The sequence below is a fragment of the Pteropus vampyrus genome, unplaced genomic scaffold, assembly GCF_000151845.1.
Source record: "Pteropus vampyrus isolate Shadow unplaced genomic scaffold, Pvam_2.0 Scaffold185, whole genome shotgun sequence".
Classification (NCBI taxonomy): domain Eukaryota; kingdom Metazoa; phylum Chordata; class Mammalia; order Chiroptera; family Pteropodidae; genus Pteropus; species Pteropus vampyrus.
In genome coordinates this window covers 2762873-2787212 of record NW_011888966.1, presented here as the reverse complement: position 1 = coordinate 2787212, position 24340 = coordinate 2762873, and the positions used below count along the sequence as shown (strand labels likewise).

Below are 24340 nucleotides of genomic sequence, written 5' to 3'. Positions count from 1 at the left end.
GATCCACCAATTCTCTCTGAATCAATAAAAATCATATTGAACATTTATAATGTGCCAGACACCAAAGTAAGCACCGCGAAACAGTTATTTATTCTTTGCAGCAACTCTGTGAGTAGCAACTACTATTACCCCCTCTTAATAGATGCAGAAACAAAGACAGGATAAGTAATTTGTCTAGTAAATGGCAGAGCCTGGATTTGACGGCACAGTCCATGTCCATCCGCATTTCAATCCAGAAATGAGTTCTTATTTGTATAGAATATTATGCTTTCTCCAACATGATTTCAAATTGTAATGTATAAGTTAGGATAGGAGGTATCTACACTCTGTGTATAAGGAAACTGATGCTTAAACAGAGTAAAAGACTTGCTCAAGATCACAGAAGAAAGGATCGGAACAGGCAGAGGTAAACCCAGGATATCTGACTCCACATCCACAGCTTATCTCATCCCTGTATTGCTTCTCTTTGCCTATGAGAGTGCAACATGAAGCAGGAAGTAGTGGAGTTCAGACTTCCATGTTTGGTCTTCCTATGAGCTACAAAGAGGTGACTCTGCTGGAGGATCCTAAAGGTGCAAAGTAAAAAAGAAAGAAACCTCAGAAGGAAAAGAAAGACTCAGTAGTGACCCCTGCGATCCTTTGACCATTAGCCCTCCTTTATCCTAAACCCAGGAAGGAGCAAAGGCCACAGCATCTCATCCTTCCCTCATCATCCATCTATCTTCCTTTCATCTCATTAAGTCCCACAGGTTTTACTCACGCGCCTTCTCCTCTGTAAATATTCCTTATAGGAGCTTATACTAAACCACAGAGCAGCAGGAACTTAAAACAATGCATATTCAAATGGAGTGAACTGTTTTAGCACATTTAAACAGCTGCTCCAAAACATATGCCAAAATTCTACCTCGTTTATATTCATGTATCAACTCTTGTCATCAAAGCACCTTGACTAAGTCATTTAACCTCTCCAAGCCTCAGTTTCCTCATCTTAAAAACAGAGAAGATCAAGGACTTGGACAATAGACTAGTGGTTACCAGAAGGTAGGGGGGAAGCGGGAGGAGGGAGGTAGATGGGGTCAAAGGGGACAAATATGCGGTGACATTAAAGAACTAAAATAAAAATTAAAAAAAAAATAGAGAAGAAAATGGTGCCTACTTCAGAGTTGTTGGGTGGCTTAGAAAGCATGTATGAGAAAGCTTTGTGTATGCCACCTAGAAAGTGTTCAATCATTCATAACAATTACTATTATTGTTAATTAATCTCTAAGTCAGTTTCCTCACCTATAAAATGGGGATGGTCGTCCCTACCGACATTGCAGAGTCATACTACACAGTCATTGTTTTATATTAAATGCACAATGCCTTTATTTTTAATGTGCAAGAGGACCAGGTCCCATAATTCTAAGACTCGTCTACTTCTTTATTCCCAAGACTTTGTAACATACTGAGTGAGACAAAGAAGTTCCGCCCCACTGAGCATAGCTGCAGCTCTCTGTTGTAGAGGATTCAGGGAATCAACGAAGGCTATTTAGAGCATTAGAGCCCCCAGAGCTTCCGTAAATTCTGTATTTACATACAAATATCCACTTCAGCTAAACCCTCTCAACTCACAGTTAAGTGTTCTCTTTCTGAAGACTAGTCACTCCGTTTATTAAAGGCTGCTTCAGATTTTTAATCCAAGTTGCTCTTTCTACAATTTAAAGTCATTTTTTCTTCAGTGCTCTGGGAAGATTGTTTATTTTCTCAATATTTGTCTTTGAATCGCAGTCCCTTGTATGTTTGAAGAACACATACATCCAAGTTCCACTTTCACGAGAAAAATCTGTTTTCCTGGGATAAATATAGCCGATTTTACTGATGCATTTCCTACAGGTTCACTGCAACCTAGCTGATTTTCCAGTATAGGTTTGGACTAGCAGAGACTTGGGAGGGAAAAGTGATATGCTTTTTCTAACAGGCCCGGATATTCCAGCACTTCTATTTCTTCACATAGGTTTCCCTTTATTAGTTTGGGAGCCCTTGGAGAGCAAGGGCCAAGACATATTCTTTACTGATATAGTTAAGGGAGAAGTCTGTGGGGTCAGGGATACCTGGGTAAGTTATTTAACCTCTATTAACTTCAGTTTCCTCATCAGTAAAATGGGGGTAATGATACCCAGTCCATAGGATTATATTCAGGATTTAAAATTGCAGATAAAGCTCTTAGTGTAATACCTGGTACTTTATAACCACTTAGTAAGGGCTAGCTGTTATTGTTTATTATTCATATCCTGCTCAATCACCAAGTACAATCTCTGACATATAGTAGGCACCCCACAACTATTTTGGATAAATAAGTAAATAAATAAAGTAATAAATTAATGCTATCTCCAATGAGGTAATAATTACCTCAAAGTGCCTAGTGAATGGAAAAGGCTGACTGACCTGAGAAGGAAGAGTGTATTTCCACAGCATCTGTAAAAGCACCATGAGCTTTTACCATTCAGATAACACCTGTAATTGGTAAAGACAGGCTGCATTTTAAAGATAAGTGAATTAAGATGGAGAAAAATAAAATGAAAGGCAAACTGCCTAAGGAGAAACTCTGAGAGATGATTTAATAAATAATCAAGAAGGGTTCACCCATCCCCTTGTTGTCTTTTGAGAATGGCTTGAAGACAGTCAAGCAGAAGATGGCCCAGACCAGACATGGAGACCCCAGTCGTGTGTCATGGCTCACGATCCGAGATGCTGAGCGGGTCTCTCAACCTTTCAGTTGTGCCTCCTTGTCATCACCTGCACATGGAGATGCTGTCATGGGGGTGGCATGGGGATCAAATGCAGTGATGGACGTGGAAGTGCCATATAAACCGAAAGCATCATTTGTCTGAGAGTGATCATAACAGCGTTCTCGGCCCATACTTTCCAATGCCCATATCTCTGTGAATTCCCACTTGCAGCTCCAAAGAATCATGCAAATATTTATATCATGAACCAGAGCAGCTCTTCAGAGGGACTTTACAAATCACTATCACTTGGAAGAGGCAACAGAGTGTAGTGGTTAATAGTATGGGCTTTAGGGACTAGCTGACCGGTGGGCTCTGCCACTTACAAGCTGTATAATCTCAGCTAAATCTCTGAAAACCTTCCTCATCTGTAAAGTGGAGGTAGTAATGTCACCTTCATAGAACTATTGGGAAGATTAACTACAGAAACATATCCAAAGCACCCAGCACATAGTAAGTACTAAGTGAATGGCTATTACTATCATTAGCTAATACCATGTCTTTGTCTGTTTTCATCCTATTATTATTTCTCCTGAATATTTACACTCCCAGGTCTTTGCAACCTCAAATGGACAATCCCTGCTGATTAATGCAATCTTTTTTCCCAAAACTTTTTGTCCAGAAGCCCTGAGCGCCATTCTCTACAAAGACGTACTTTTCCAGTGAGATTTATCTGATTAAAAAGAAAGCCGCACTGAAGGTAATGAGAGCCATTTGCTCTCCTGTCCAACTCGTGAGATGCATGCTGATTATGCTGGGCCTGCAAAGAGCTTTGACTCGGGCAGAGCAAACCCCATAGGCCTGCTCTTCAGCACTCAAGCCTCTGAAGAATCCCCCTGGATTCCTCGCACTATAACTCATCTGGGGGCCTACGTGATGCCCAGAGGCTTATGCCAAGAGTTCTTTCACTGTGGAACCAGACTGCAGAATCACAGTGAAGGTCAGAGGCACAAGAACATATCCTCATATGAGACACATAGGGACAGTCAGGGCAAAGTGAGATGGTTGTTGTAAAACTATAATTAGAGATGTAAGTGGGGAGAAATGTAGGGTTTATGCGCAGACATAGATTTGACCTAGCTCGCTGGTCTGAGTCATTCTGTGGGAGGGTTGTAGATGCTCCTGAAGGAAAAAGGATGGCTTCTTCTGTTTTCCTACTTTGGAGTTTCCCAGAGGACATCTGGTATTTTCTCCAGGGACTGACTAAAGGTATCCGGGCCAGAATTTGGGACTTTTTTACTCCAGTCAAATCATATTGAGGCAAAGTACCCGCAAAGCTAAATTCAGCTTCCTCTGGAATATAAGGTGCACATCACCCATTTAACAAATATATATTGATCCCTGAGCATGTGCCAGGCCCTGTGCTTCATGAAAACCATATTTATTAAGAGTCTAGAAAGAAGATTGCAAAAGTCATTCTTTTAGGGTCCTGTCTACACAACACCTGATTGCCCCAGTTCTAAGGGAAAGGAAGGTTAGAGAGTTGATGGTTGAACTTGAACCAGAAAACAAGGGTTGCTCTGATTCCAGCCTTGAAACATATATATGAAGTAAGGAGAAAAAAAGAGAGGTGAGAAAAAAAGAAGACATCGTCATAATTTAAGCAAGTACAGTGTGGCATATGCCAGAGTTAGACCAACTCACACGCATCTTAGGCCTTCATTCTATTTGTACAACGGAGACAGACATCCCTACCTCTCAGGCTATTGGCAGGATAAAATGAGATAAAATGTGTAATGTTGTTTCTCACCACCAACCAAACAAGATAAATAAAAACAAAGCTTTCTGGAAAAAAAATGAGAGGGTGTGATAAATAGAGACTTCCTCCCCAGGTGAATACATTTGATTATCTGAAGGGAATTCTACCGTAGATAGACTGGATTTGAGGGTCTTTGATGCTGTCGTAGGCCAGGTCTATGATGCTGTCGTAGATGCATAAGTGAGGCACCCAGGGCACGATTTAAGGAGGTATTTACTCTCAGGGCCCTGCAAGTGCGGGGTTGCCACTTAACCCTGAGAGTGACTGCCTCCTTAAATTTTACTAGGTGCCTCATTCTCCTCACCCTCCTGCTGGCCCTGCTTTGTAGGGATACATTATATAAAGCAAGAGTTAGTGGATGGAAAGCTAGCCAGAGGAACAGACTGGAAGCAGCGATAAGGAAGATGAGAGATCCCTATAAGAAGCAGACTTCCCCAGGGGCAGGGGAAGAACCAGATGGAATCTCAAGGTTCCTTTCAGCTCCAAGGATCCAAGATTTTATCTTACTGCAGAAGAGAATCATATTCGAATGCATGTGCTTTTTACCCAGGAAGCAGATACAGCTGTGGGAGGTAGGATAGGAAGAGGGGGAGGATGTCTTGTTCCGTAAGACCCTGGGAGAATTGGGATCAGAGCATGCCAACTGTGACATGCTGCTCCCAGGGGTGCTTAGCAGATCATAGAGTGAGAGTAATAAAATGTCAGGCACTCCCAGGTCAGCCTAAGCCCCTTACTGCAATCAGATAAAATCCGAATTGCACAGCTGGCCACCGGAAGCCAGATGTTGACCTAAGGACGCAACCAAGGCAAAGCTGAGGGTGACCAGCAGGGCCCATGCTGCCCAACAACATGCAAGTCCCTGGGCGTCAGAGCCAGGGACAGGAAACCGGTTCAGTCCATAAAGCTAGACAGTGCCAGCCTAACTCAGCCCCACCTCTGTGTCCCAAGAGCCCAGGACAAGGCCCAACCCACCACCTCTCCATTCCTTTGCTGAAGGCAGTCCACAGGCAGAAGAAAGCTTACTTCCCTAAATAAACAACATGGACAATGGCGAACGAGTCTTTCAACATTTGCACAGAGGCTTAATTAATAAAACTAAGGAAAATTCATGTCCCCACCTCCCTGCACATACTGCCTCCCTCCTCTGAACCACCACGGCAATCCAATTATGCTACTGAGGCTGGGTGGCAACCTCTTATAATTGTTTATGTACCTAATCTATTGTATCCGCTGAACTATAAACAATGAGAGGGCTAAGGCCACGCATCAACAAATGACTGACTGCTGCTACAGGACAGGCACTGAACAAGACAGACGCAAACTCTGCTCATGTGGGAGCAGTGACAATTCATCTGCACCTCCCCCGTAGTGCCTTATGCACATAGTGGGTGCTTAATAAATCAGAAGGATCAGAGGCTTTTAGAGCAAGAGGGCCTGTAGAAGTGAGACAAGCCGCCAATCCACAATCTAGTCCCTTGGCAGAGGCTGACCCATCCTGCTACCCCTTCCCTGCTTGTCAAGCCCCAGAAGCCTTCCCTGAGATGCCGCCGCTAGTGTAATGCAGGGGGCACTCGAGATAAAACTGTTTACTCTGCCTGATCTAATCCAAAACTGCCATTTCACAGAAGAACCTGAGGTCCATATAGGAAAAATAATTAGCCCCAGACAACACAGAAAGTTAGACATAGAGCCGAGACTACACCCAGGTTTCCCAGCCCCCACCTTGGTGTTTCCTCCTCTATTTCACAGTGATCTTCAAAATTGTGTATTAAGTAAATGCCCAGGGAAACACAGAGCTGACCTTCAAACGACCTTGACTAGTTAACCAGGTACTTTGCACAGAATAAACACCAGCTCACTGGACTACCACCCTGCCAAGGCAAAGGGAACGGATACTCTGGCCCAAGTCAGAGGGCCTGTTGCCTGGAAACCATTTGGACACCCACCATTTGGAGGTGTCTTCGGAGGGCCCATTTCCCAAGCTTGGCCAGGCCATAATTCAGTTTAACCAGAAACAACTGTGAAATCAGAATAAATTATTTTTACTGGAAAGGAACTGGGAAAAGAGACTCTTTCCTTAACTTTCGGACCCACCCAGTTGCTCCTCACAACCCCACAGATGCAGTGTTCCATCCGCAGCTCTAATCATTGCTCATTCTCATTCTCTCTCCCCCACCCTCCGTCCATCCCTCTCCCTCTTCCTCTCTCCCTTCCCCCCTCCATCTCTCTCTCTCTCTCTCTCTCTCTCTCCCTGCTCCATCCACCCCTCTCTCGTTCTTTCCTCCTCTCCCCCCCTCCTGCTCCATCCCCCCCTCTCTCGTTCTTTCCTCCTCTCCCCACTTCCCTTCCTCACACACACACTAAACTTCTTTCAGTTCTCAAAGTCCTCTCTCCCCTGTAGACGTTATATATGGTGTTCCTTCTACCCAAAACACTCCTCTTCCATATTTCTTCCAGGACAACTCCGTACCCAACCTTCGAGTTTTACTGCAAAAGCCACTTTCTCCACAAAGCCTCTTGGAACCCGCCCCCCACCCCCCCCACCCCCCACCGCCCCCACCACCACCCCCACCACTCTTCCAAGTGCAGTGGGTGCCTGTCCTCTGTGCTCACTGAATTCCTTGATTATAGCACTGGCCATGCCTCGGACACCCCAACTTTCACACCTTATTCTTCCTCTCCCCACACCAGCCCCATTTCCCTTCCCTTCTCAATCCGTGCCTCCAGCTTCCTCCACCAGCCCTGCATGTCCCTCGCCCTTGGTTATCCTCAGCCTCTTAGTCTCTCTTCAGCTCCTCACCTCGTCCTTCTCCCTTCTCCCCAATCCCTCCTGACTGCTCTGCCCATGGTGAACTGAGGAGATGGAATCTGATGGGGGATCCCCTCTGCTAACCCAGAAGCGTTCTTGGGGGTATGGTACCACACAGGGCGTCATTGAAACTGTTTCTCCCCAGTGCCATTGCTACCCCTAACTCATTTGAAATTCAGATTGACAGTTTCATATTGATTCCCCATTTCCAACTGATGTTGCAACTGGAGAATGAGAATCTGAGCATTGATCCGGCCTTTTTTCTGACAAATCTCTGAAAAACAGGTTGTTCCATTGGAGAGAAATCTGAGGCTAGATGGGGAAGAACCAAGACACAAACACACTCACAATTTCCTAAAGGAGTCCAGACAAATTTGAATCCCAAGTTCAGATGTATAAAACAGGAAAGAGAGAGAGAGAGAGAAAGAGAGAGAGAGAGAGAACATTATAGACTAATAAAATGATGGTTCAGGATCAGAAGGACTCTTATAGATTATTCTAATCCCCACATTTTATAGGTTGGGAAATTGAAAAGCAAAAAAGGAAGTGACTCGCCAAAGGTCACGCAGCACCCACTTCGCTGCGTGACCCTGCCTCCAACCCCACTGTAGAACCCTGCTCCTGAACCTTTCCATGGTCTCTGTCATTAGGAGTCAAAACTGAGGTCTTTTAGATACCAAAGCATCTTCGTGTGACAAATCCTCTAATTAAAAGGTGAAAGATGGTTTAACACTGTCTAGTCAGTGCAGCTATCACCACAAGCCTTCTCAACGAGGGGCAGAACACTTGGTCCCAGAAGACCTCGCTGTCTTTCTGGAAATTACTATTAATCGAATCTGCCCAAAGCAAGTCTGATTCACTACATTACATTTCAGTAATCCCTGAAACAATTTGCATCATTTCCAAATACGTACATAGGGTCAGCAAATCCTAACAATCAAATATTTCGTTTCTCGGCTCCATTCCCAGCTCCTCTGCCCAGTAGCTCAGAGCCCATGAGCAGATGTTCACGTTCAGCAGCGGCAGTGGTTCCAAACGTGGGGCATCGGGGGGCCCCGTGGTTACTCTGCACAGACGCGCCAACCAGACTGACTGTAGCAGGGCCTTGAACGAATTCTGTGCAAAATGTCTACATATAGACAGAAATGTTCTGTGATTATCAAGTGGAGGGGCATGGATATTTTGACATTAAAATGGAGCCTCTGTATTTGACAGAGAATTAGGGAGATTTTGGACTAGATTTTGGCAGTGAGAGATAGGGGATGACCTTCGGTGGTTCACACGCAATAACAGTGAACAATTGTTGAACCAATTCTCTTTCAGTTCTGCTACTTTTCTCAAGAAGAAAGTCTCCATTAGATGTTAATATGTCTCTAACACCTTCCCCACCTGGCTGGTCTTCCTCTGGAACCTAGGGCAGTCCCCGGGCTCAGAACATTGGCAATCGACGGGGTATGGCTAGAATTTTAAACTCTTCTTTTTGTGTTTTCATTGTATTCACCATTGTGGTTATTTCTATTATGGCAAGTAATACTGTTTTCTTCATTTGTAAGTAGTTAAATATAAGGTTCCCTCTTAAAGGGGGGTAAGTTGAAAAGAAGCGAGGCAATTTCAGATAAAATCTTAAGTGACTAATAGTAGAGCTGGTGTAGAAACAAGGCGAAAGTGTGGAAGTGATACCCAAGAAGCCACTGGTACATGATACGTGGAGAGTCTGGATGAGAGAATTTCAAAATTTCAAAGAATTCTGCTGTCAATCACTTGACAAAACAGAGGATCATTTGGTAATTCACGATTTCTTCTCCATTTTTAAGTGTGGTAAATTCAGAGTTGTATATATCAGGATTGCTAAAAGTCAGACATGTTTTGATTTTCTTGGATGTAACAGAATATAACAAGCTTCAAAAACAAACAGTAACAATCCTCTTCACAATTTATAAAAGGCTTTCCCATACAAGTAGCATTTGGGTGAGGCAACAATTGAAAATCCGCATTCTAATTCCTTCTCACATTAAAATACTTTGTGACCTGAGGCCAGTTACTTAGCCCTCTCAGAGTCTCCATCCCCTCCAGTTCAGCTCACCTTGCCGGGGTTTTTAGTGAGTCAATGGTCAGGTGACAAGACTGCAAATGCCTTGCTATAGACATGCAAGCTCAGATAACCAGAGGACTCCTTTGGGGAGGATTCAGATATTAAATGGCACAGTTTGCTAATAGCAAATGGTAAGGGATAATTTGGGGCAAATTCATTCTCTCACTGTACCACCTCATAGGATTCAGGCTTATGAAAGAGGCCTAAGGGCCAAGAGGTCGCTTATGCTGTAGTAACTACCGAGAGGAAGTACTATGCTCCCAAATCTTATTATCTGAGAGAAGGGGCTGGGCAGAGAGCAGGAGCTTATGAATGCTTCATAACTGCCACTCCTGGAGAGGTTCTAGAAGTGAATTAGAGCAGCAGGAAAGTCATACATCATCAGTTGAGTGTCTGTGGTCCCCTTGGCTCACACCAGAGCCACAGAGCAGCCATGACTCTGGTGCTGAATGGAGAAAAGGCTGGGAATGTGGTACTTACTACCTGTTGGCCATGTTTTGAAAGTGCAGTGAAACGAGAAGTCCCCGGACTGGCCTGAACTGCTACACACACACCCAAACACTCACACACTCACACACACATGCACACTCACTCACACACTCACACTCGCACACTCACACTCGCACACACTCATACACACACTCACACACAACACACTCTCACTCACACACTCACGCACTCACACACTCACACTCACACACACATTCACACACACTCACTCACACACTCACATTCACACACATTCACACACTCACACAACACACACACACAATGCACACTCACTCACACACTCACGCACGCACACATGCACACTCACTCACACACTCACTCACATTCACACACTCACACACATGCACACTCACACACACACTCACATTCACACACTCACACACATGCACTCACTCACACTCACACACACATGCACACTCACTCACAAACTCACACTCACACACACATGCACACTCACCCACACACTCACATTCACACACACTCACACTCACACACAAATGCACACTCACCCACACACATTCACACACACTCACACACACACACATGTACACTCACCCACACACTCACAATCACACACTCACACAACACACTCACACACTCACGCACACATGCACACTCACACACATGCACACTCACACACATGCACACTCACACACACTCACACACACTCATACTCTCATTCACTCACACACTCATTCACACTCACACATTCACACCCACACACACTCACACACAAACTCACACTCACACATTCACATACTCAAACACATTCACACTCACACAACACACACACTCACTCACACATGCACGCTCACTCACACTCACACTCACACACTCACACACACTCACACTCACTCACGCACACATTCACACACACTCGCTCACACACACTCATTCACACTCACACAGCCAGGCAAGAGCGAGACAATATATTGAATGACTGCTCTGTTCAAAGAACTGTCCTGCTTTTACCTTTTACCTGTGCTATCTCAGTTAGTCCTTGTGCAAAACTCATTTGACATATGAGGCAACTAAAGTTCAGAGAGGTTAAATAACTTCTCCCAAGGTCACACAGCTAGAAGACAACTGAGACGGCATTGATTCCAAATCATCTCTTCTTTTTACTCTTTTTGAGCTATTATGCTTTTACATTTCACAGCACATTTCAGAAACACACATGCAAAGTACATATCACATTCATACATCCACAAAGGCATTTAACACATTCACACCCTATACCCATGTACACATACACCCCACATATACACACAAAAATGCTCATCTTAAAGCACACACTGAACAGCACACTTTCACATGAACATAGGTATTCACATTTTTGCACGTACAAATCTATGTAACATGATCCACTATTCATCCACAAAAACTCCCATGCACACTCTAATCCCCACACACATCCATACACATACACCCACTTGTACACGTAACATACATACACATCACATCTAGAAACCTATCCACATCACACAAACTCACAAACATCTATAGACATACACATAAAAACAGTAAAATGCATTTGTCCCTGATCCTGACAATCGAAACTAGTTCTTCGGTATATGATTAGGAACCTTCGGATTACTGAGTGTCTAAATAATCCTGGAATATCTTCTGAGTATACAAAGGAATACCAGATTGCTTTCAATATTTTTTTTTTATTACTGGGTATAATAGTCTAATTACTTTAAAATTATTAATCCATATATGCATATTAATATTATTAATCCATATATGCAAATACCCTACTCATTAGGATATTCGATTAATTAAAGTAGCTTATTATCCATGCATTCATTCATTCACTGTGCAAATTACTAAACACCAATTATGTTTGAGACACCATGGTAGATATAGTAGAAAAGTAAAAGAACAAACAATAAATAAAAACACCATGATTCCTGGTCTTAAAACACAAATACAAATGACTATAATAAAAGGCATCACGGCCAGGGCCTGGCGAGTGAGGGGTGTGAGAGGGGACGGGGACCAGGAGAAAAGATGGCCCTGAAGCTGCTGGTCCTAGAGAACGGGCAAAAGTAGGTGTCATCTGAAGAAGCTGTGGTCTGGAGAAGCAAGTTTGGAAAGGAAGCTGCGGTATTCAGTTTGGGAGAAGAATGTGAGGCACGACATCTAGATGGATGTGCCCTGCAGATATTTGCAAATGAGGAAAGCAGGATCAAGGGAGAAGCCAGCACAGAGACAGAGATCTGAGAGTCATCCGTTCGTTCGTTAGGCGTGATCACTTAAACAGTTACAACTGATGAGATCAGAGAGGGAGCTGAGGCCACGAACGCGATAGAGCGCAAGTCCTTGGGGAACACCATGCCCTACTTGGCAGTGCAGGCTCGCATGTCCCTGTGCGCGCGCTTCCTCCAGTGCACCGCCCCTCAGCACACACGACAGGGTGCGCCAGCGCCCAGCTCTCTCCTGGGTAGAACCGCAGGACTAGGAAAGCTCAGTCGCACAAAACGACCCTGCACCTTCCAATCCTGACTCCGGAAATCTGCATGCCTTTGAAGGTGTGGCAGGGAGAGGACGACTGTTCTTAGACATCAGTAATTCATACTACGCTATGACCTGAACCGACTTTGTTGAGTGGGAGCGGGGAGTCAGTTCCTTCCACCAGCCGTGCCTCAATATTCCCAACTGGGCATTTACTGAAGTGTGTGTTTCACGTGATAGTCGTCCCATATATATAGGCATCTAAGCTTGTTAAATATTCTGGGAAGAGCTCAGGTAAAGACGTGTTCCCAAATGCATTTGATTTGGGCAATTTTTCTTTTTAATTAGTGACGGATTCTGAAGACAAACTTTGGGGAAAGCCTGGACTATCTGATCTCTAAGATTCTTTTGGCTGTGCTGTTCCATGGACCTATGAGAGTGCAGGCACCCAAAACACAGGGCTAGGCCTGGCAGGAGGTTAATCCTTCAATCTCCGATCCCAGGGAGACCAGCAGCCAAGTATGATTGCTCACATCCCCAAGAGATGCAGCCTAAAAGAGTCAGCAGCTTCTCAGCAGCAGTCAGACACTCGGCTGCCTGCCAGGATCCCACACTGGCTATTTGGGCTGGATAAACAATTTAGCCTGGGCCTTACCTCATTAAGGATCTGTATTACCTATTTCTCAGGCTAAGAACACTCTAGTGGTTCTACAGGGTCTGGGCAGGGCTGGGATCTGACCACAGCATGAGAAAGAGCCATCATTAACCCTCTGCTTTCCTCTCTCCCTTCTCAGCCTTGCTGCTTCGAAGGAGGCTGAAGCTGCCCGCTCCGCACCCAAGCCTATGTCTCCCTCGGACTTCCTGGATAAGCTAATGGGGAGAACCTCTGGATATGATGCCAGGATCAGGCCCAATTTTAAAGGTAGAGAAAATTTTCCTTCCAGATCCCCAGGGATCTGCTTTTGTAGATGAAGAAGCAAGCAGCATGGTATTGGATGCAGATGGCAAATACATGATAAAAATCTCATGACTCTTTCCTCTGCCCAAGGCAGACTATTAATCGACTCAGTCTGCTCCCCACCAAGCCCAACCGAATGAAGCCTCAGAAACCAACTCAACAATACCTCTAGTTACCAGGAGTCAGTATGTAAATTAAAACCTATTTGCTACCTCTGGTATAATAGACAGAGGCAAATGTAGAATGTAAAGAAATGGGTTCGAGTTTTGGTTCAGGTACAAACTTACTCTCTGAACTTGAATAAGCCTCTTCCTTTCTGTGAGCTTCAATTACTTCATCTCTTCAGTGATGGAGTTGGCTATATCTATGGTCTTTAAACCATGCTTCATGGAGCTCTAGGACTCCCATTCCAAGAGTAGCCAGAATCAAGATTTATGCAAAACTTTCTGATTCCTAAAACATGTAAATTCAAACAAAACATGTTGGTGAGCCAGACATGCCCTGTGGGTAGCCAACTCACCAACCCTCACCAAAGTGATCTGGGAGGTTTCTTTTAGCTCTCACAGTCCAATGGGATCTTAACGCCTGTAACAAGAAAGGACAGCCCCCTTGCCCACTGCTACCTCAAGAGGCTGTGACACCGTGAACTGCTGAGCAGCATCCTGCAGGTGTGGCCTTCAGGACTCCCTCGCGGCCTGTGCCCTCGGGCCTTCCTCCCAGCACCCCAGCAAAAGTCGCATTTCAAGGATCCATGGCAGCCTCCTAATAAATTTTTATTCCGATGCCCTTCCTCGCTGTTCCTTTTGGCTCAAGTCCAAGACCAAACAAGGGATATGACAGCTGGTAACAGCTTCCTAATATTTGCCCCCCATTCTCAGAGTGCTCAGCAAATAGACAGCAGTCTGGGAGATGCACCAATGTTTGTGTTGGGGCCCACCTCCCACTCCTGTTTACCTTGAGGCTCCTTTGCTCCCCCAGCACTCTGCTCCTGAGGCCACATCTTCCAGCACCATTAGCATAACCTTGGTCCCCTCAAGGACAGGTAAGTCAGGACCAAGGTTGTTGTCATAGCACGCTGGCCTCAAGCCCTTCACCAGGGTCACAATCTCAAACACCTAGAGGGACCAGGCAGGTATGGCACATGAGTGAAGCAGGACGAAGATAAGAAAACGAGGAAGCACAGGGCTAGTCTAAGTGCAGCCGCTTCTCAGCTCCTGCAGTAGATCCCAGGCAGGAATGCAGGCCCTGGGCAGCCGATCTTCCAAGATAAGACTTGAGTCTGGGGTTTGGTGAAATCTTCCAAGTTGGCAGCTAAATCACATCTTTTAGAAACACCATAGGCCAAATCGCACACATTTGAGAACTGACCACCAGGTCGCATCCCCCACTCCGAGCAGTTTTGAGGAGTTCCAGCCCACCACGCCCCCTGGTGGGCGCTCTCAGAACTCCACCTTCAGTGCCATGGTCTGGTTTTCCTGAGGAGGAATTCTTGCTGCATTCAGGGTTCACGTGTTAGTTATCCTTTGTACACTGTACTTGGCACATAAAAGCACCACAATAAAGCTTTCAAGATGAATTAATGAACGAATGAGCCAAGAAATATGCTAAGGCATATAGCAGTTAAGTGACTCTCCCAAGTCATATTGTCAATGCTATAGGACTAACCCAGAGAGCTACTCTGACTCAATTCTCTGTCTAGTGCTAGTTGTGTATTTATCTGTTTATTTGCTTATTGACTTACTTAGCAGTGGACATTTTTAAAAAATAAAATTTCTCCCAGACTATAAAACCATTGAATTAGGGCCCTTCTTCTCCACACTGAGAACTTTATTCCAAACACTTGAGCCCAAAATCTACAGAACTAGATAATCTTAGTCCTCTCCCAAAACTGCACTGTCTCTCACCCCTTCAGGCCCCTCCAAGTCTGGCTCTGGGCAAGGTGCAGCCTCCTGGAATCCCACCGAGGAGCTGGGAAGTGGGGTTCTCTACACTCCCTTGCAGTGAGGGCTGAAACACTGGCATGTGGGGATCTCCCGACCCCAGCCCCATGGTCCCTTCAAACTTCCCCCCAAACACAAATAACATTCCCAAAAGCCCCGCACTAACCACAGAGCTCCTGTAAGGCCCCCGTAACCCCTACCCAATAGGAAGAGACCTGCATCGTTTGAAAACTTGACAGAGTGATTAATCACCAGAAATTTAGCCTGCCCCCGATTCTCCTGCAGATAGGTGGAATGGCAGGCTGGGTCTACAGAACACAGTGGCAATGTAAATCATAACACAGAAGTAAAGGAATGCTAAAACTGAATTCTACAAAGCCTGCTACTTACCTGGCACACATGACCCAGGACAAACCGCTTGATGTAGCTGGGCCTCTGTTTCTGCATTTATAAAATGATCCAGTAGAACAAGGCCTTTTCAGCTCTGATATTCTCTTTCTTCTTTAAGACTTTGTATAGGATAATGGTTCCCAGGATCCAAGGCACAGCGCAATGCAAACACATACACAAAAGCAAAATTAAACTTTAATATTTAATGAAATATATATATCATCCTTCTGCCAAAGGCAGCTAGATTGTAATTTTCTTGAGGACAATTTAATTTCAGATTTATATCAATGAATCTCACCTTCCCATGGGGTCCTTTTGGCTGGCACCCTTTCCCACACATAAATCAGGATCTAATTTATATGGGAATCACAGCCCCAGACATTTGCAGGGCTTGGGTGGGAACTCTGTGTACGTCATTCAAGGCATAGGCATTAACTTTTTGGGGGATCTTAATGGTATGAAGTTAAATGAAAAGAAAAGCCTGGGTCTGAGTCTAAATGGGGGCATGGGGCGGGGGAGCGACTAATAGGCGTTATTTAGGTGGAAGTGACAAGGAAGCAGATTTCTATTCAGCGTAAGGAAAATTTTTTAGCAGACAGAGCTATCCAACTATGGAAAGAACTGTTCAAAATGAAATGAATTCCTTACTACTGGAGGTGTTCAAGCTCTTAGCCTTGAATGGGCAACTGGTCTACAGCAGTGGTTCCTAAACCTGGCTGTGCATGAGAATCACCTACGTAGCTCGTTAAAACCTAGACTCTGGGCTAATCTCAAGAGATTTGGGTTCACTGGGTCTGGGGTTAGGCCAAGGAATCTGTAGTTGAACTAGTGCCCCAGGTGATTCTATTGCAGACAGCCCTGTCTACACATTGATTTGGGAAACAATTGATTAGCTGACCTTTAAGAAACCTTCCAGCCCTGAAATCCTATAACCTTGTAATTCAAATGCATAGCTTCCATGAGGGAATTCCAAACCACTGGGGCTCAGAGTGGCTGCCTAGATCAAGAGCTACTCTCCCGGCCTGCTGGGGGAATTGCAATCCAGGACGCGGAAAGGGCATGCCTGAGGTAAAACAGCCATGTGCTGGAGCTATGTCAAAAACTTAGGGGGCCCGGCTCTGCCTTGGAGGGAAAATCTGGATTCTTACCACAAGGCTGAGTCCCTTCCTACAAGCCAAGATTTCTGAAAAGAAGGAAATTGTGTCTGAGTTTGGGTGAAATGCTTGGGCTACTTTTTCAAGAGGGAAAGAGAGGAGTTGGTGACAGGAGTCAAGAATATCTGCTTCCTTCTTTCCACAATCAGAAAACGGGCTCGATTCCTAGGTCCACCACTTGCTGGCTAAATGAGCTCAGGTGAGTTGCTAAAACTCTCTGTGCTCCACTTGCACAGCGGGGACAGTAACTTTGCCTTGCCTACCTCTGGACCTCTTGAGGATCAACAAGAAGGGAGACCTGAAACAATTCACAAATTGCACATTACGATCTTCATGTGCAGCATTATGACCTATTATCAAAGTCTTACCCACCTTCAATGTCAGCTCAAGGTCATCACTTTCATGGGGTCTTCCCTAATACCTTGCTCTCCAGAACCTCTCTTACACCTGGGCTCCTACTGCTTACATCGCTCTTATCCATGGTCTCACATCCCTCTCTCTGGTTCTTGTATGCTGGCCCGCTTGTCAGCTCATGTGGAAGCCAGTGCTCAAAACTCTGGATTCAAGTATAGCCATTAAGATCACCAGCTTTGGAATTAGATAAATCTGAAATCAAACTCTCATTTGGTTATTTGCTAGCTGTGTGGCTGTGGACAAATAACCTCTCTGAGCCTCTGTTTCCTCACCTGTAAAACAGAGGTAATAACCATATCTTCTCATGGAGTCGCTGAGAGGATGGAATGAGATCATGTTAGTGACTCAGTACAGCAGCAAACCCTGTAATGCTCAGTAAATGGTCACTGCTATAATTAATAGTATAAAATGAAGAGATCCGGTTCCAACTGGACAGAGGTCCCTCTAACAATACGATGCCAAAGAGCGAACACTCCACCTATTTCCTATCCTTTGCAGCAGGACTCAAAACAGCTTGCCTGGGAAAGTACTTAACAAAGTCTTATGGACTTCCCTTGAGGTTCCCTCTGGATTCCTCAGCTGGTAGTTCCCATCAACACCCTTTCAAAGCAATCATTCGTGGTTCATAAGTTCAAGGCAAAGAACTTGCTGTTCCTGCGATTCCCAAGATGGCCTCCAAATGTTGTAGCCTGAAATACATTTCAGCCACAAATTAGAAGGCAGCTGATGGGGTTTAGGGAAGGGATTTCAACCATATGGCAGGAGGATGAATCACCCTGTGTTAATGAAAGTACATATCAGCTCAGTCTCTGGTGCTCTGTATCTGGTGCTCACTTAGGGACCAGGGAATCTAGCTCAGCAATGTGGCTAGGAGTCCCACAGCTTCTCAGGGTTGGGGTGGAGGGCAAGCAAGGGTCTCCTCACCAAGGGGGGTCCATCCCTGAGGTCAGTGTTCCAGGAACAGGCCTGATCCTGTGGGTTTCTTCATGGCCATGGAGCTAAGCAGTGCTCTCTCTTGATTGGCAGGTCCCCCGGTGAATGTGAGCTGCAACATTTTCATCAACAGCTTTGGTTCCATTGCTGAGACAACTATGGTGAGTAAGTTAAAACACAAGCTGCTGTTTCATGCTGGGGTATCTCTCTCTCCCTAAAATACCCTCTGCATTAGTCTTTCCCAAGGAGGTGGGGAATCTGATATATTTTCAGATCTCCAGTGGTACACCATGAGACTTGGACATTTTTACTATCCTAGTCAATGTTTTCCGTGAAGATATACTTCTGAAAATAACCAAAGAGCCAGCAGGGCTAGCACAGGCCAAACGCCCAGGATTATAAAAACAAAGTTATATCCGCGGGCTAAAGTTTTAGATTAAAATTAAACACATGCTTATAAGTTTCAAATTCAACTGTGGAATAACAGAAGACTGGTTATAAGAAGCTGAAATTGGTACATTGGGTTGATTCTACTCTACTCTCTACCTTTGTATGTATTTAAAAATTCCCATGGTAAAAAGTTTAAAATAACACTGGTCAATAACACTAGAAAAAAAAGACTAAAAGGAAAAATACTAAAATGTTAATAGCAATTATCCCTGTATCATAGACTTATCTATAATTTTATTTTCTTCTTTCAGTATTTCTATATTTTTTCAAATTTCTACAAGGAGTAAGTATTACATTAGTAATTATAAATTAGTACAATGACACTTTAAAAATTTTTTCTCAATCCTTGAAAACAAAACAAAAAAAATCAATTGTACTTCTTTTGAAGAGAGTGATCTAGCTTGTGAGAAAATAATTAAGGCCACCTAAAATCATCTCTTTATGAGCAGAGAAGCAGCTAGTCAGTCACCAAGTCCTATAGATGTTACTTCCTTGAAGTCCTCTAAACCATCCATTTCTGGACATCTACCTGTCCCTAATCTAGTTTAGGCTGCCGTCATGGCTTGCTCTCATTACTACAAAGGGTTCTCGACTTTCATCTTGCACAGCACCCCCACTCCCATCCATTCTTTCTCACACAGTGGTCTTTATGAAATACACACTAACCACACCACCCCTTACTTTAATACCTCCCCCAGGACTCCTCCTCACCTTCAGCATTAAGCCCAAATTCCTCTGCAAAGCTGAGGAGGCCCTTTGGGATTCTGCCCTGCTTCATCTGTTCTCTCTCTCATGTCCTATTTGGGATAAATGGAAATGCTCAGAGTTCTCCACACAGGTGGTGCTCTCTCTGGTTTACAGCTTCTGTTGATGTTGTTGGGGCCTCTGCCCAGAGCACCCACTCCAGCCTCCTTTCCCTTGCCATCTCTTATTCTCTTTTAAGTCTCTGCTTAGAATTGCCTCCATAGGAAGCCTTCACACTCGAACACGTGTGTGCGTGCATTCATGTGTGCTTGACCCAAGGCTAGGATGTCTCCCTTCCCATTCTCATGAGACATTTTACAATTCTCATAATAGCACTTAACACTTACACTTAACACCACCACAGGCTGCGTATTTGTCCCTCTTTTCACTATAATGGACGTGCTTTGTGGTCCAGAATTTTGTCTCATTTCCTGTGGTAACCTCAGCAGCCAGTGCAGTGATTTAATAACAGGCATTCAATAATTTTTTAAATAAATAAACCAAACCAGATATATCGTTTGTCAATCAAACCACTATTTCATCCTAAACATTAGATCTAAACTTTCAGTCCCAGATTGGCAAAAATCCTTGAATTCTCTGTAGGTCATGGGGCAAATGGTCCAAAATCTGCCCTTTTGCAGAGGCCAGTCTTGATTTGGCCAGGTAGAACCTGTCCACATCCCAAGGACAACTGATCAAAGTCTCTAAAACTACAAGGTCCATTATCTCCAAATGGAAATGATCCCACTTGTCAATAAGGAACAAATATGGCTGCTTTTCACTCAGTATCCAGTATCAAAAGCCAAGTTTTTCCACACTTCGAAAGGATGACCTCCTAAGTGCTCCTAATAAGCCCCTCTGCTTTTCTTCTCCCTCCCAAATCAGAGGTGCACCGACATTTGCACTACTGCACTACTTTGTGCAGTGGGCGTTGACAACTTCGCTATTCTGAAAAGGTAAATAGTTCTCAAACCCAGTCAGGGACCACGGTCATATAAAGAACTCGGTTATCTGAGGACAGGCGTACGCATCTGCACTTCACCGCCACTCCTACTTGTTTCTCTATAATGACCACACGGATCTACTTCCGTGTGAAAGAACAGTAGTTTGCCTTTATTTTGTGCGGGAGTTAAAAGCCCAGGCTCTGGCGTCACATAGCCCTCGGCTCACTCACTATATGTGAGGAGCTGATTTGCTTCATGTCATTAAGCCTCAGTTTCCTCATCTGTAAAATCCCTTCTTTGGCCATGCTACCCTGAACAAGCCCGATGCCGTCTGATCTTGGAAGCTAAGCAGGGTCGGGCCTGGTTAGTACTTGGATGGGAGACCACCTAGGAAGACCAAGTGCTGTAGGTGTAAAAAATAAAAAATAAGGGATTGTAAGCTGACAAGGTCCTTGCAATCTGTAAGGTCAACCAAGAGCTGTCTCATCTAAAAAATAAAAAATAAATAAAAATAAAATAAATTCCAGCAGTGATGAACATATTCACCTCATCAAGTTATTATGGGTAGTATGTGCAGGAAAGTATTTATCACAGTAAATGCTTAGTAAATGCTCTATTTTGATGATGACGATGATGATGAAGAAAAGATGATGATAATAGAGATTCTTGATACCGAAGCCTCAGAGATATCACAAATTAGCTATGTAATCTTGAGCAAGACTTCTGTGAGCCTTAGTTTCCCCACCTCCATGCCTCCTGTCTACCATTCCAGACTTTACTCCTGCTGCATTTGGCTTCCTACAGAGACAGTGCAGCAATTAGGACCCAGTTTTCCATGCCCAAACAAATCTGAGGCTCACCTCTATGATCTGGGCAAGGCGGCCTCAGTCAGCTTCCTCATCGATAAAACGGGAAACCAACAGCACCCACCATGTGACCTGCTGTGAGAATGAAGAAATAAAGCGTAGAAAGTGCTATGTGCAGTGCCTGACACGAAATACACACACAGTGAATGTCAGCTGTTATTATTAAATGTCACTTACAATTTTCAACATATTTCACGCTCACTCTCCTACTTGATTTCTTCTCCGAACACTGGGTCTTACAACCACTGCATAAAGCAGAAATGGCAAACACTATGTTCCTCATCATACAGCTGAGGAAAGTGGGAAATGGAGACATCACATCACAGAGCTGGTTAGTAGTGACCGAGCAGGGATTAATAAGCTCCAGGGGTCATGACCCACAGACAAGTGTTTGTTCTGCAGGATGCTGCCATAACACCAAAGAGCACAGACTTGGGAAATTGGAGGACCACAGACCCATAAAGCACACTTACACAACGACCTAAATTCTATTCAAAGTGGAAATTCAATCTCATATCATGCCAGGCTCAGCACACCTCAGGGAAAAATAGTAAATGGTGATAATGGAGATAACCAACAAGCGGAGCCCAGAAAAGATGGCCCCCAGTAGGGGAGACAAATGACCTTTAGGTGGGAAATGAAGGATTGGCAATGATGGGCCTCCCTAGGGTGGTCCATAGGTGACACAGGTTTCTTATTTATGAAAGTTAATCCAAAGTAGGAATTGTCATTTTCCAGCTTGCACATTCTATACTGTTGTGATTTTTTTCCCCACTGGGTTCTTTATTATCTATATGTCTTTAATTTATTTTGCAAATGATTTAAGGGAGGAGAGACTAAAAATCTCGAGCTAGAAAAAAACTTAAGAAATGGTCTAAACCATTTCTCTACTTTACAGAGAAAATAGAGAAATGATGGCTACAGTGGTCATATCACATGAACAAGTCGCACAGCATGGAATGGGTGCTCTTTGCAGTGGCCGAGGGTTCCTCTCCTTTCAGCTTCCTTCTCCCCTAGATCACACCAACCAAATCATGTGGATCCCTTTCCCATTCAAGCCTCTTTCCCTGTCACTCAGAATACAAGAGCAACAACCACACATTAAGTGCTACCGTGTGCCAGCAGTGTGCAGAGTACTTCTGCATATATCATCTCATTTAGACCACATGAGAAGCCCCAGGAGGCAGGAAATGTTATCCCCATCTTACAGATAAGGAAACTGAGGATCAGAAAGGTTAAGTCACTTACACAAAGATACATGACTAATGAGTGGCAGAGGTAGGATATGAATTGAGATCTATCTTACCCCGAAGCCCATGTTCTCCTGAGCCAAATATGAATATTTAACTCCTGGCTGTTTGGGATTACCCAGTCCCTCTCACTTCCTTTCGGTCATATGGAGTTAGAGCTGAAAGGGAACTTTACTGAACAGACATGCCCAGGCCCCCAAACTCCCAGCCCAGGGCTATGACTCTCCAACAGAGCTGGTTATGCACTCTGGGTCCACTGTAATATGGACATAGTCTCGATATCAGAAACTTTCCAGGCTATATTTGTTCTTCAGGAGCAGCAGGAGTACATAGCAGCTCTATAAACAGCTGGAGTCCCTAAGCCTGACAGTCTGTTTCCCAGGGCCTGGTTTTATTCACCAGAGCTAACAGACCTGAGAGCAGAGAGAGGCAGCCAGCAAGTAGGGGTCTCTATCCATTCTAGACCAGGGGAGAGATGAGGCTGCCTGTCCTCCATCTGACCTTTGCAGGGTCTCTTGTTCTAAGTCTAGGCAGCAAGACATAGGTAGAAGTTGTAACAGGAATGCATGAGGAAGAAGTGGGAAGGGGCTCCTTATCTAGAGCAGCCCCTCAATAGTCTACAAGAGAAAGATCTGGAGCTAGAACCTGCAGGGAGCCGCCCAGCTTGTCTGGACACATACATGCTTATGAGTGTGCTTAAGTGTGCACTGTAGCATCCATGTATCTGTGTAGTATGTATGCATGTGTGTGTATTGTGGAACTGTGTGTTAGTGCAAATGCACACATAGGCATGTGTATATATGTATGCTAGTTTGAATATACTGGACATGTAACCTCAAACAGAAATGTGTATGGCCATGTACAGATATGAATATAAGTATGTGTATTTCTGTGGTTATAAATATGAATATGTATAAGTGTGCATGTGCATGTATCTGTGTGCATGCACATATGTAAGAATATGCAAAAGTATTTAAGAGCGAATGTACATGAAGTATATTTTTCCATTTATGTAATTGTGTGTGGATATTAGTGAATATATAAGCACATATTTAAGTGTGCATCAGTCTTATGCATACTTAAATATGCATATTATTAAATAAGCTGGTGTTCCTCCAGACAGAGTGACCCTGTACCCCAGGTGATGCTAGATTTATTTAAATATGCATGAGTCAGCATATTTGCATGTATTTATGCATATGCATGTGAATATATATCCATACAAATACATGTGAATAAGTGAAAGAGTATTTACATATGAATCAGTATGTGAGTTTGAATATGTCTGTACACGTGTGCGGGTGTACGTGGCATGTATATGGCTGGAATTCATGTGGAACTATGGGCAATGAATGAGAGTGTGTGTGTCTGTGTGTGTGTGCTGATGTCCTTTGGGCATGAATCTCACTGTTTCCATTATTAGGTCATAAGCTCCAGCCTCCCTCACCAAGGGTCGAACTAGCCTTGCACAGACAGGTACCCTGTGCCCAAGACCCCTACGGACTAGTGACAGCCTATCCACAGTATGATTATGGACAGCAAAACTCTGGCACATTTTTTCAAGTATATGAGCAATAGACAAAAACAAGCTTTTATAATGAATCCAGTGAAAAAGAAAACAGAGAGAAAGAGAAATGCAAATACACAATCTAGTATACGTCTTTCTAGTCTCCCCTCCTTGACTGTACAAACATTTATGTAAATACACACAACTTTGTAGAAATAGAACCGTGCAACACAGTCTGCTTTTTTCACTTCTACCGTGTCTTAGAATCTCCCTACATCACTACATACAGGTCTACCTCATTCCTAACTCTCCACACACCACCAAACTTGGAAACATAATAAGGAGTTTATTATTATTACATTCAGTATATGACAAATGATTTTAACCTGGTTCCAGAC

General features: G+C 44.1%; 1 protein-coding gene, 1 long non-coding RNA gene and 1 pseudogene across 6 annotated transcripts in view; 2 read left to right on the top strand and 1 right to left on the bottom strand.

The window, feature by feature from the left end:
• LOC111746363 overlaps positions 1 to 19430 on the bottom strand; it is a 107237-nt gene extending 87807 nt beyond the window's left edge. Inside the window, exons 1-5 of the long non-coding RNA XR_002783066.1 lie at positions 19343 to 19430; positions 18173 to 18337; positions 15681 to 15799; positions 14305 to 14465; positions 13638 to 13803 (exon numbers count right to left, since the gene is read on the bottom strand). This is a non-coding gene — a long non-coding RNA (uncharacterized LOC111746363). The remainder of the gene's footprint in view (positions 1 to 13637; positions 13804 to 14304; positions 14466 to 15680; positions 15800 to 18172; positions 18338 to 19342) is intronic.
• The window catches only part of GLRA1 (glycine receptor alpha 1), a 77503-nt gene that overhangs the window by 20738 nt on the left and 32425 nt on the right, over positions 1 to 24340 (top strand). For 2 of the 5 annotated variants that reach the window (XM_011371252.1, XM_011371251.1), the window contains exons 2-3: positions 13187 to 13314; positions 18275 to 18342. In XM_011371252.1, the coding sequence (XP_011369554.1) occupies positions 13187 to 13314; positions 18275 to 18342 (196 nt within the window). Of the gene's footprint in view, positions 1 to 13186; positions 13315 to 18274; positions 18343 to 24340 lie in introns of those variants that run through there. The other 3 variants (XM_023537307.1, XM_023537306.1, XM_011371253.1) reach the window with 2 other exon arrangements.
• Positions 20613 to 20731, top strand: LOC111746380 (annotated as a pseudogene).